Below are 14,328 nucleotides of genomic sequence, written 5' to 3'. Positions count from 1 at the left end.
TGGATTTCTTCTTCAGGGCCCTTGGGGGGCTGGAACATTGAAATACCTGTTCCGTGAAAGGAATCAGTGGCTTTAGTTGAACTGGTGTTGTGGTCAATGTTGTCCACGCCCGAGGTGGGAATTCCTTTAGCCGAAGATTTCGATGACATACAACATTCTTTGCAACATAGTGATACATACAAAATTTCCCAATGCAGTTGAGATGCTCAAAACTCTGTCATAGGACACCGACAGACCTAAATCAAAGAGTGTGTCCACTAGGTTTCTCTTACGGGTTTTGGCATGCACCTTCATCCCAATATAGACAGGCAGAGGAGTTTCTCTATTTTTGTTATGACGGGGACTACATGTACCGGTACTTGTCGCGTCTCTACGTCGAGAGTAGCTGTTGAACTGCAGCAACTGAGCCATACTGAGGGTGATTTGGGAATCAGTGCTTTCTTCCAGCTCACTGTTATTTGGACCATTGAGGATCATCGATACAAGTGCTTACAATGAGCGGAACACAGTCTTTTTTGAAAGAGGCAGTCAACTTCCCTTCCACTTTAAGCATGTCTCTTCGAACGATATGTGCTGCCTTCGTAAGTATGACGGCTTCTTCATCTCTGTCATCATCTTTATAGGCCCTTTCCAAGGCGATTTCAACATCCTTGTCGAATGCAAGCAGTATATCCCTTCCATATTTTTGCCCTTGCATATCTTGGAAATGTGCAAGAATACGCTCTTTCAGTCTTGCGCAGGCGCGTTTTGTGTTCAACTCCAAGCTGCCAGAGGCGGTGGACATACATTCGGGACTCGGGATACATCTGCAAGCCTAAAAACTGGAACTGTATCTTGATCATTTCTGGCTTCTTCTATGTATGCTTTTATCTCTGCAAATGCAATATCATGCCCAATGCTGTCAGGGCAGTCTTCGCAATATTTTCTCTCTAGTGATGTTACTATTTTTTGTACAGTGAAGCCAAACAGCACACATGGTATTTTGCCTTCTGTGCTACCATATCTGCAACACTCAATTTAGCTAGCAGACGATCATCCTGCAACTCGGTGGAAAACCTGCGGACACGATAGTCCAGTTCAAATGTTAACACTTCGTGAAGTTGCTCTTGACGAAGATTCTGATCACAGAAAAAAAACCAGATCGCCACATCTGGTTGAGGGGCATCCGTCCTCCTTGTGTATTTCTTTATCAAAGAAGATTCATCGTTAAGTTGGCATCGTTTCTCTGCTCGTTTCAGCTTAGTTGTGTTGAATTTCAAAAAACAACTCTTAAGCCACCTAGCCTTCTTCGTAAGCAAAGTAGCGGTAAGTCCTTGCCCTTCATTGATCAATCTAATATCAATGTCGATAGGGAATGACTGTAAATTATTGAAGTCCATAATGTTTTCAGCAAGAGTATGATACCCAGCGCCAATATCTGCACGGGTTGACTCATCAGGACACTGGACTGGTTCAGCTCTGATCTCTTGACAAAGAACACATTTTGTCCAATATGTTGACGACACAGATGGTTTAACAGTACCCTCCGTTTGTGGATCTTCATTTGAAGTTTGTGCACATTGGATTTGCTTCAACATTGCTCTTTGGTTACTTCAATGCTTATGAGTTGGAAACACCACCTTTTTTTTTTTACATAATTAGAGATGAGTTGAAAGGTACTGCATTTCTGTGAAGAAAAAAGATAAATAAAAGTATATATGTTTAATAAATTACTTTGCATATTATCTGAAATAGAGGGCATTGAATGATTCCCTAATTGTTGTCATTGTTTTGTTTTATTTATCTAATTACTTATTTGTTATATTTGTACATTTACTTTCGCAGGGTAGCCTCATAATTTAAATAGTGACAGCCTTGAGAGTTTTATATGAAATAGCAACATTAGGGATAAACAAGCATCTCAATATAAGATTATCCAAACAATGACAAAATATGAGAAACAATATTGAATAATCAACAAATAAGTTAAATTAAAAAAATACATGTAGACCAATAAATAATATAACAGAACAGAAAATATATTTAACAAGTTGTTCAGAAAAAAAAAATACAGCATGAAAAAAAACATTCATATATTTTTTTTTTAATTAAAAAGGTATAATCAACAGAAATAAACAACATTTAAAATGACAAATTGTGTAAAGTTTCATATACATGGAGTAATAGAAAAATAAGATTATAATCAATTTACCTTCGATAAAACTTGAAAAATAGGCATTCCCTGAACAAAAGCTGGATAAATTCATGACATACAATGTTTGACATACTGATAACAAAGAAAAAAAATCAAAAAAAGTTACAGGAGATTTAAAACCTCATTAAAGGACTCAGCCACGGTCGTTGGATTGTGGTTGACTTATTCCATCTGAAATGTGTGCCATGCAGCAGTTTGTCTTGGGAGCACAACACGTACACCTTGTTGTTTCAGCACTACACGAAACATGCACCACGAATTGGAAAAAAAGATGACATATTCTGCAAATCAAGTAGGATTTCAGTTTGAACAGTTACTTAATGTGACTCCGACTGTTTTACTAGAATAAAACAAAAGTAAAATGAGTACGCGGCGGAGGCTCAAAATGCTTCATCGTGACTTGAACTTTTAGCCTGCTATTCATCCGGCCACATAGTGTGCATGATGGGGGCGCTGAATAGTGTTCCGGTCTTTTAACAAAAACATGGGGGACCGGTTACTGCTGCGAAAAAGAACTAGGCCTAGGCCTAAATCCGTGAAATCATGGGTATAATTAAAAGGACCGCTGTATAGCCTGAGTTGTCTATTTCACACACAGTCAGAAAATATTAAAAGGCAAATGCCTAGGTCTACTGTTATGGCGATATACAAAGGCAACTCTGTCTGTTTTTTATTTCGCGGGCACCCGCTTCGTGAGCAAGAGACCATAGCACCCAACAATCTTTTCATAAACATTTGTTGAGAATCTGAAGTTTAAAAACCTATCAATGTATTATTGAGCACATTTCTCTTTGAACAAGATTCATTCATCAGCATAGCAGGCCCTGCATACATGTACATGGCATATGCACTTGCCCACACACTGGGTCTACAATTTAACACAGAATTGCAGATGAAAACATGCTATATCCTCCAAAAGATACATGAAACCATTATCTACAATAGAATCTAATAATAAATGTTTACCTTTATACACATATTTAGCCACAAAGTATGACTAATTCATCACTATGAAGCATTTAGACCTGTCTCAGCAAGCGAATAACTTTTCACGAGACTCCATCTTGGTTTATCTAACAGCTTAATTACGTAGTCTGATGCACTGTTCAATGTACTGGTATTAAAGCTGCGCACGCAGGCAGGGTGCCAGAGCACATTATTCATATGTGATAAAATAATGCATACTCCATAAAAGACATAGGAAAGAGCACGTGGTTTCTGAGGTAACAAAAAAGCAATAAAAGAAGGAACATTTCAATTTGTTATGGATCCACATCTGAAATTATATATTAAATATTATTTTACTTCCCTGCAGCAAGTAGTGCAGTTAAGGTTGGCCCTTTTTTTTTATTTGGGCAGAACATGTACCACCCCCATTTTTAAAATGACTGCCACGCCTTAAAAAAGGTGGATTTATAAAGACTCCACATCTGATTTTTATTTTTTATTAATATATACAAACATATATACCTCCATCTGAATTTTTATTTATTTATGAAAGGTGTTTACGTTTTGTCAAGGTTGGCAAATGAGCCCCGCCCCCTTTTTGAAAATGGCTGCCACGCCCCAAAAAGAGTGAGTTTACTAAGGCTCCACATCTAATTCTTCCCCCCCCCGTTAATACATATGTCTGTGTAAAATTCCATGAATTTATGACACAAATGGGCACTTTTTTAGGTCAAAATAATGAGTTCCCCCTTCTTTTTTTTAAAGCTGCCACGCCCCTAAAATGGTAAATTTCCAAGTGCTTCATTTTTTTTTCTTTTTAGGTCATGAATATGTATGTCTGAACGAATATTCATGCATTTATGGACGGAGGATAATTGTTTTTTAGGTGGGCATAAAAACTCCCCCCCCTTATTGTTAAAACAGCTGCCACACCCCTAAAAGGATGATTTAGCGATGGCTCCACATCTTAAAATGTTCTTCTCATGAAAATTAAAATTTGTGCCAAGTTTTATGCTTTAATGCAAAAGTGCACAATTCATCGATATTTTGTCCCATATCCGCTGGACTATTTGGATCTGCCAATTCTCACACTGTTATGCTTCAGAAGCATATTAGTCTTATGATACAACAACAAATGTTAAATTATTTCCATTTTGTTTACTTCTAATTGATTCATACCTCACAGGCAAAGCCAAAGCCGAAGACGAAATCAACTATTTCGAAAACCCTATTAATGATAACAGCTTGGGTTATTGCTTGTAAACTTTATATGGTACAAAATAATTCTTCATTTTCATTTTTTTTGTTAGATACATGTTCCAAAACAACCTTTCTTCGATCGGAGAGAGACCATTTGCCACCGTCAATAACACAATCAAACAGGTGTAAGTACATTAATTATGCAATTTTCTAATTTGTTTGCTTCTCCAAAACGAGTCGAGTATTGAACACCACCATTTTGTCATAGCATACACTTTTGGGTTTCATATGTATACCCATATCACTTTTAAAGCCCAAATTTGTATGTTTGCATTTGCCGGTGTCACGGTCTCACTTCTCCGGCGTGCTGGATTCTCCGGGTGAATGCGGCAGACAATTGAGCACGTTTAAAAGTGCACGTTTCATGAGCACGATTCATGCTCATGTGTCTGCTGTGCTTACTTTTCCTCGGGCTGTGTTATGGAGTCTACTCTACAGAGTCTACCAAGTCCATAACACAGCTAGGGACACCCAAGAATGTGTTATGTAACACTTCCTGTGGGTCAAGCTTATAGAGAGGAGTATGGGAATAGCCTGGGTCATTCCATGGTCCATGGTTTTGCAACAGCGTCGTGTGTGGGTGTACAGGCATTACATTCACTGTGTGGACTTCCGAACAAAAGATGTCCACATAAACCAGGTAGAGGAGACACTGTGTGGACTTGGGCAAGTCCACTCAGTGATTCCCCATTTCTGGAAAACAGGTTAAGAGGCATTTTTGGGTTAGGTTTATCCGTAGCAGAATGAAGAAAAACACTTAAGGGAATCATAGAAGAAAAAAATGGGTTGAAAGAGTTTTCACAGTTTGAGAAAAATGAGTTTTTTTCACTGTTTTTTCTTAACTACACGAAAGCCATGGAAAGTCCACACTTGGTATGTAACGTAAATTAGGGTGTGGGTGTGTGTGTGTGGGTTTGCTGGAATTTACTACCTTACGGAGACATGAACACAATAGGGAACAAAAGATTGTATACGTCTCCAGAAGAACATTTCTATAGATAAATACGTCTCCACAAGAATTTCACGAAATAGATTTTACTCAAAAACTAGGAATTTCCAAGGTAGGTTGAAGAGTTTTAGAAAAGGGATATTTAGTCCAAATTTCAGCCCAGGAAATTAATTCTGGTTAAAATAAGAGCATTTTGAAACTTCAATTTCAAACTCAAAAACTTTACTACACGAGAACAAAGAAATGTCTCCACAGGAATACAAATTCCAGAATGTGTGTGTATGTGTGTTCATGGAGGAATAATTAAGAACGCATTCCTTGCTCGTTCGTGGTTGTCTTTATTTTTGCAACCTTCCTCCGTGATTTTTGCAACCATTCGTGTATCGGTATTGGGAGTTGCGCGCGCCACGGAAATTCTGGATTCGACTGGTACCTTGTTACGTATCCATTTATACATACAAAGATCTCACGTGCACCAGCGAAACCCCAAAGAACGAAAAACCCAGCACATAATAATGATGACAAAATGTAGACAACTGCGCAATTTGTGCATGCGCGTAGAGGCGAAATTTCCCTCTGCGGAGAAGCTAGCACGCCGGAGAAGTAAGACCGTAACACCGGTCCCAAACACGTTAAACGTGTGTATTCGGTTTGATGTTACATTGCTGGTTTCGCCAATTTGCCAGGTTTTGATAAAACACTTAGGGTTAAGTATTGATCGGTTTTTACTTTTCCGATTTTTTTCGCAGATCGTTGTATGGCAGTCATTTGACAACGATTTCCGATCTCGTATGGCAAGATTTGGGCACCAACTCCTATGTGTAAGTTACAGTTTGCGTTTTCAGGTTTCCGTGTTCAAGTTTAACCTTCATTTGAACTACCGTGCTGCCAAAATTGTAACTGTTGTTAATTGTTCTTCATGTTCACTTGTTTTTTTAATTGGCACAAATCTTAGCTAAGCACAAGGATTGACCTCATAAACTCTTCACGTGCCTCAGTTATTTAAGTTTATGTACGTATACACCTATTGTGTATAACAATTATTTGTGTAGTTTCGACCACAATACCTTAACATTATGTTCCTTTATTCACAGGGCTGTCGATAGCACCCTCCAGTTTGCGCCTGTCACATGCCGGACTGACCTGGAAATGTAAGGATCGACTGTTATGACGTAATTATTACTTGATAGTTACTAGATATTTTGTTTCCTTCTTCTATGTTTCAAAGGGCTCATATATTAGTATAAGTAAGAAAAAACACCGAAATGTTGGGACAATAATTTTAATGACGTTTTGCATGTAGCACTTTCAAAAATATAGGATATGAATACCAAAGTCATGAGTTTTCTTTGAGTACAATGATCAATCAAATCACATTCATCCCATACACATTCACATACATCCCTATGTGTTTTGTGTTCGTTTTGCTGGAAGAACATTTGCCTTTTTTTTAGATCCGTGTCACGGATCATGATGATGTCAAATAGTTGGCAAAAATTCGGGAGTAGAAAAATTACATAAAATGTGTTCCAAAGGGCCCTGTCACACTTCTGCGTATCCTAATTCCTTATGAGTTGCGCATTGGCATTTTTTTCAAACGCAGTCGTACGCACAATACGCAACCAAAATGCATCTCTATCGTTTTGTGTAAGTTTGATGTACGCAGGCATACGCATGGTACGGCCCAATACGCTGGATAGTTTTAGGCATGCACAAAACTACGCTGTGTACGCTGTTACGCAGGTCATAAGTTATAAATACGCAGCGCATCGGTCCCGCATCGGTCGAGTGCGTTACGAGTACGCTATGTGTTCGTGACGAACCCCATCAGCATATGAGCCGCCTGTATTGGACGTATACATAGCGTACTTGCAGCGCAGATGCAACGCACGCTGAACGGCGAGCGGCGGAAATGCGGCGGGAATATGCTCAGTAGTGTGTCAAGCTCAAGCACACGGTCGGCATAAGTCGGGTGCGTCCGGAATACGCTCGGCATGCGCACTGCATACTGACCTATTCGCAGCCCGAAAAATAATGTTGTGCACTGCAGACGCAACTCATACGCATCTCATAGGCAATGGATGTGCTGAATGCGTTACTTGTACGTGGGAAGTTCGTCGCACATAAGTCAAAGTGATCAAAACATTTCGACGTTAATTGAGTGTACGGCGCGTATATAAGGAACTCATAAGGAATTAGGATACGCAAAGGTGTGACAGGGGCTTTAGGTAAGTTCATCTTAGACTTGACCTATCTTGCATTGGCTCAGGGTATTATAGTAAAATGACACATCCACCTTGTGTTAACTTTTGTACTTTCCAATTTCAGTGAACAGGTTGGTGACGGGTTTGCCCTACCGATACTTGTATCGGAGGAAATCGCAAAACAATTCAATAAGTCTGGATTCTCCTGTTCAAGACGAGACTTAAAACTTGATTCGTGGCGATGTGTGCCCTGTGCCCAAGGATATTATGGAGATCCTTTGAACCATGTACGCTGTAAAGCATGCCCAGCTGGTACGTATGATGTGCAGTTTTTATATCTTAAAGGTAGAGTTTTTATTACTCTTTTCAATGACTCGACTCAAGTCCGACTCGAGTCTGACTCGAGTCACCATTTTCGGTGACTCGAACCAACTCGAGTCCCAAAGGGTAAATGAATCGACTGGACTCGAGTCTCAAAAATGAAAGCAAAACTGAAAATGCAAGCGAAAGCAAAAACAAAACAATATTTGCAATGTCTTACGCCGGTGCCGGTTTTTGTTCACGACACGTAAGGTTCGCAGACTGATGTGTAATCATACATACGCGGTTTGATCAGTGTCCACGTTAGTTATATTATGGCGATCATTTTTCACCCCCTTTTTTATTAAGAGTCAAATGTGGTGTCACCACATGTAGAACACAGAAAGTAAAATTACAAAAGCCAAAAAATGCTTTTCCCTCTCGTGTTTATTTATTGTATCGGGTTCAAATATTTGTGACTTGATTTGACTCGAGCTAATACATGATTCGTCTCTACTCAACACTGTGACTCGACTCGACTCGACTCGACCTTCTTGACCTATGACTCGACTTGACTCTAGTCACGTCTTTAAAACGACTTGACTCGACTCGAATCACAGAAGTCAGTGACTCGTTACAACTCTGCTTAAAAGGATATAGTGTTCTTGAAGGAAATAGGGGAACAAATCACCGTCTCTGTAAATGTTCATGTCATTACGCAGGTTAATCGCTTAAAGATTATTTAGGTGCACTTGCTGTTTGTTCCACCCATGGGTATGTGACAAGCATGTGAGAATATAGCTAACGGTCTAAAAAGTTTCATAGTTATGGGAATGCACGGATTAACTTGTAAAGAGGTGCCTACCCACAAATTCATTACGTATTTCCTCCACTAGAGACTCCTTACAGAAAACAGTAGATCTAACTGTCAACTGGCCAGCACTCTTATCTTTTTTAATCCTTTGCCCAAACAGAGGCTTAATAATCCTTAACACTTCTACAAACACACCTCACCATGGGGGGTTGTCACTCATTCATTGTGAATGTAAGCGCTCAGGCGTGAAAACACTGTGAAAATTAAGGCATGTGCATATGTACATGTACATGTACGTGCACATGTATGTACAACATGTAGTGCAGTTCGTTTCAGTAGGGGAAGTTGAACATTAGAGGACAATAGGGTCCCCAGTTCCCAAAGATTTGGATTCGTGTACCAAACATAATGGGGGGAGTCTTTCTGAGTACAAGCAAAAGAGGGACAATGGTGGTTCCCCGATTGAAGGCTAAACACACTTGTACGAGAATGCAGATGTGCACATCCACATTGTATCTTTCAATTGTTAATGCATAAAACCACCCCAAAAAAAAAAAAATATCTGACTTTTAATACACATGTTGGTTTTACTTTGGGTCTGAAATTGAAAAGATGTAGGCCTACATACATGTAGTTCATTTTCAGATGGGCTGTTTTTTGGGGGGCTGTTTTAAATACAAGTTGCAAACATTTTAATGGAGCTAAAACTCACCGAATTTGTGTCAAATGTCTTGCCTAAAATAGACAATGTTTGAGGTACATGTAGTTTGTATATTTTTAAAGATGTATTGTGAACCACATTTTGTTCATGTTCACCCATTTCTGACCTTGAAAGAAAATTGACACTGTTGAGTCAAACTGTTAGCTTCCCTTAAGCTTATAATATGTGGCCCAACCTAAAGGGGTCCATACTATTACATGTACCGTAATTTTCGGAATATAAGCCGCGCGGCGTATAAGCCGCAGCACGCAAAAATCTGCAAATTAAGATTTGAAGTCGGCGTATAAGCCGCACCGGCGTATAAGCCGCACCGACCGCTGCGGTTTCAATTTTGTAAGGCCTCCAAATTCTAGTCAAAATGCTCTGAACCAGTTCCATTTACACTACAGAAGCTATTAAAAGGACCACAAAAGTTATATCAAATCATTTACAATCGATACTTTTACAAACAAATGGGGAAGTGATGAGAAATAAACACCGGGAACTGCTGCCGGCTGCCCCGTCATAGCCCGGTATCCTGCGCCACGCACGCAGGTGAATGACAACATTTTCCCACAGCGCGTGAGAGAGTATGAAACCCACCGTGTGTTGTCTGACTGGAGCGCTACAAATCTTGCTTTGTGGCAACAGATGCTGATTTGTTTTGTCCTAAGAATAAACAGGTCCGTTTTTACCTCAAAACTTATCAAATTGTTGCGATTAGTTGCGAGAAAAATTCAAGTTTCGATCGTAACTTTCTTCGGAAATAGTCAAAACGAAGCCCGGACATTTTAATGGACGATTCCATTAATTTTGTAAGGGGTGATTTAGTCCCTCTATTGAGTTTTACATCGTTTCTTGAATACATTTTAAGAAAACAAAATATATTGTGAAGTTGAACAACTGATTATGTAATAAAAAAATGTTTCGAACGCCATAAAAATTTTAGTGGTCTTTTTTCTTTTTTTTTAAATAGCGAAAATATTGGTAATTATTGTTCCCAAGAAAGAACACCCCTTTGTTACCACAAATGGTGTGGTCCGCTGTTGTTAAAGCATGCCTGCATATCGCTGCTGCACTGGGTTTACCCTGCACTGTACCAGTATCACGTACGGCTGGTGGCAAGTGTCGAAGACAGCTTTCATCACCGTACTTTTTTACCGCTCGGTACCTTTACGTGAGACGTGGTTTCGGTTTGTTAATGACTTTCTTAATTTATAATTCATTTCAGCAACATATCTCTTCTTATACCAGTACATTAAATACACATGTGAATTTCATTTTTATTCTTCAAGGCTCGGCGTATAAGCCGCCCTGTGAATAAGCCGCAGTAAACATTTTCATGGGCAAAATCAACGTATAAGCCGCGGCTTATATACTCAATAATTAATGTTTTCCTCCGGACACTTGGCCTCTGAAAATCAAAAAACGGCGGGGGGGGGGGGGGGGGGGGGGCTCGTACCATACTTTCAATGGCTGGGGGGGTGCATTTTTTGTTCATGAATTTGTATGGAAATTTTTATTTTAGAGACCCTTGTGGGTGCCCCCCCCCCCAACATGGATCGACTGGCAGGGGACATTCTGACATTTGACACAATGTTTTGTATTAATTCATGATGGCTGTTGGACAAATGGGGCATGGAACTTATGTAGCGTCGGAATTATGGACGGAAAAAAAGTACATACATGTACATTTAATTGTCTGACCCGAGGCTATGAGGTGTTGGACCCACGAGGCATCGGACCTATTTTGAGGGGCCTTTCTTTGGTTAGGCGGGGAGAGAGATTTTATTGGACTAATGTGGCGTCGGTCTTGTGCGTGGACTCAAAATGACACAAACTTGCCTTAAGTTTTATCGAAAATATCTGCCGTCGATAATCTTAAAAATAATGGAAAATGCAGGTCAAGTTTGCCATATACACAATGCTAGTCACGACGAGAAACTGGCTAACAACATCTGAACTTCGCACTAGTACGAGCGTTTGTGATGCACTGTGTGTGGTGGACCGGCAATGAGACTCGTTTCACGGTATAGGATTTCGGTGAAACACACTGCATCGTTTCACTTCACATACCTGTTTAACTTCCTCAAAATAAATTCATGAACACAAGAAATACATACACGGACGAGAGAGATCAAGTTCTGTGAATAAGCTTGCAAAGATCGTCCTTCTCAATCGTTCTTTTCTTGGCATTTTTACGATGTCTATTCCGTCCGGCCTGCACGCAAAACACTGTACGGCATCAGTGCATTGCATGCACCGCGCGCGACTATTACATTGACTGGTTACCGCATTTTCATCATGCCTTCATTGGGACTTAGTGCGCGGCGCAGCGGGAACCAGTCATTGCTGCACTCACTCGTATGTACGGGCCCACGTGTTTTCATGCAGCTCTATGCGATATGCAGATTGTGCACGCACAGTATACAACCGCTGTACACACACACGATCTTCTGCAGTACGTACGAGCTCGGTGTTCGTTCATTTTTAGCGATGTCCAGCGGCATATTAACGTGAGTTTGGGCATTATACCAACGAAAAGTACGTGTAGCTTAAGACTTATAATCCTTTGCGTTTTTATCACTTCTTATTTTTAAACTTCCCGTGTTTGACGAGCCCTCTTTTGGATTTCTGAGGAGTGCTATTTTTGGTGCTCCTTCGAGACAGTCGAGGAGCGCAGTAGGAGCGCCTGCGCGATCGCGCTCCTTAAAAATGAAGGACTGGTTATGATCAACAAAAAATACAAACAGTAGTAATCCTGCAAGGAAATGTAAAAACCAAAAGATTACCTGCAAACGCAAACACTTCTAAAAATTAAAATACAAGTGTATTTATATTTAGCAAACATGCTCCATTGTTAACCACAAAATCATTACATGCCAGGAAGTACATGTATGTTCGTACCGGCGCGGCCGTGGGGCTGTAATAAACAGTGTACTCTGTGTGTGATGAAACTGTGCTGTCACTCGGCTGATAAGAGCGCCGGGGATTAGCAGCATTATCTGATAACAGGGGCTGGTTTGTTGACAAAGGGATTAACAACATAACAGTGTACCGCTAGAAGTACTGTTTTCTTTCCGAGTTTAGAGGCCCAAACTTGGAAAGCCTCTAGCAGCACAAATACGTGATGTGAAGCACCACAACTATTCGCACTGTAAAAAATCCACTGCACATCATGCACTTTTTGACTAGCGCATGTTTTTCCCAGAATCATGAACACCTGAGGTACTTATATCATGCACCTGAGGTGCCAGATGATCCGCAAGCACACATACTAGCACATACTGACTAGCACGTCTTTGTCCAAGAATCATGAACACTTGAGGTACTATTAGCACATGTTTACTAACACTGTAGCACATACTGACTAGCACGTCTTTGTCCCAGAATCATGAACACTTGAGGTACTATTAGCACATGTTTACTAGCACTGTAGCAGTGCACATACTGACTGGCACATCTTTGTCCCAGAATCATGAACACTTGAGGTACTATTAGCACAAATTAACTAGCACATACTGACTAGCACGTCCTTGTCCCAGAATCATGAACACTTGACACACTATTGTCACATGTTTACTAGCACATACTGACTAGCACGTCTTTGTCCCAGAATCATGAACACTTGAGGTACTATTAGCACATATTAAATAGCACATACTGACTAGCACGTCCTTGTCCCAGAATCATGAACACGTAAGGTACTTCTAGCACATGTTTACTGGCACATTCTGAGTAGCACATATTTGTCCCAAAATTATGAACACTTAAGGTTCTATCATCATATGTTTACTAGCACATGCTGACTAGCACGCATATCTCTGTCTAAGAATCATGAACACCTGAGGCACTATTGGCCTGTTTACTAGCACATACTGACTAGCACGTCTTTGTTCCAGAATTATGAACACCTGAGGCACGACTCTATGCACCTCAGGTGCTAGTTGACTCGACTAGCACATACTCGCTAGCACATAAAATCACAAATACTTGAGGCACTTCCATCACTTCACGTACATGTGCGTTGCGAGGGGGGCAAGGGGGGCATTTGCCCCCCCCCCCCCCGAAAAGGAAAAAAAAAGAGGCGCGAAGACAAAGTGGTGTAAATAAAATGAGTGGGGGGGGGGGGCAAAATGTCCCTGCCCCCCTCTAAAACTGATAAATCGAGAATGTGTTGAGAAATACAAGCAATTTTTGGCAAAAAATTGTTTGCCCCCTCTAGAAAAAAGTCCTGGCGACGTCCATGTTCACGTACATTAAGCGCTGACGCAGTGACATGCACCTGAGGAGACAGTTTGAAGAAAAATCAAGCGCCCGGGCTTACAACGTGCACGGAACACTTTTTCAAACACATATATTAAAACACGTTTTTAGAACAGAAAATTCTCTTTCCTAACAAAAAGTAATTCACGTAGTTAAATAAGAAAATCATCATCAAATTTCCGATTTTGTTATAAAATGAAGAAATCATGTATGACGTTATGTGACATTTAAGTAATATTTCCGACAGTCATTATTTACATCATCGCATAAACTATAAAAAGGAATTATGCCAAATTTAAAAGACCAGAACTGCACCTGACGTGAAACAGCTTAATTGACAATTATTAAATCCCTCCATAAAAATTAATTTAGGCTATCCTCTGACTACAAACGGAACTCCACCCACTACGAAAAAAAAACCATCAAATTGCCAGGAATCCCCCCCCCCCACTAACAAGGGGCAAAGTTTCAAGTGTTAAGCCATATGTTAATTAGTGATTTGTTTTTAAACTACTGTACCGCTTCATTCATTGTCAGGTGTAGGGATGTATACAGGGATGTATAACCCTAGAGGGGTTAAGTTAACCTTTTCATAATAAGTAAACTTGAACATGTATGCTTTATATATCATTTTTTAAATATCCTTTAAAGAAAATTTTGCTCTTATCCCGTAAACTTTGTTTTGTAAAAAAA

General features: G+C 40.0%; 1 protein-coding gene across 1 annotated transcript in view; it reads left to right on the top strand.

The window, feature by feature from the left end:
* The window catches only part of LOC119730628, a 60,540-nt gene that overhangs the window by 35,899 nt on the left and 10,313 nt on the right, over window positions 1–14,328 (top strand). Inside the window, exons 16-19 of the mRNA XM_038203616.1 lie at window positions 4,453–4,527; window positions 6,101–6,172; window positions 6,446–6,502; window positions 7,680–7,867. Coding sequence (XP_038059544.1) covers window positions 4,453–4,527; window positions 6,101–6,172; window positions 6,446–6,502; window positions 7,680–7,867 — 392 coding nt within the window. The remainder of the gene's footprint in view (window positions 1–4,452; window positions 4,528–6,100; window positions 6,173–6,445; window positions 6,503–7,679; window positions 7,868–14,328) is intronic.

The sequence above is a fragment of the Patiria miniata genome, unplaced genomic scaffold (genome assembly GCF_015706575.1).
Source record: "Patiria miniata isolate m_02_andy unplaced genomic scaffold, ASM1570657v1 HiC_scaffold_22, whole genome shotgun sequence".
Taxonomy (NCBI): domain Eukaryota; kingdom Metazoa; phylum Echinodermata; class Asteroidea; order Valvatida; family Asterinidae; genus Patiria; species Patiria miniata.
Note: the sequence above shows the minus strand (reverse complement) of the source record. Positions and strands in the feature narration are given on the sequence as shown.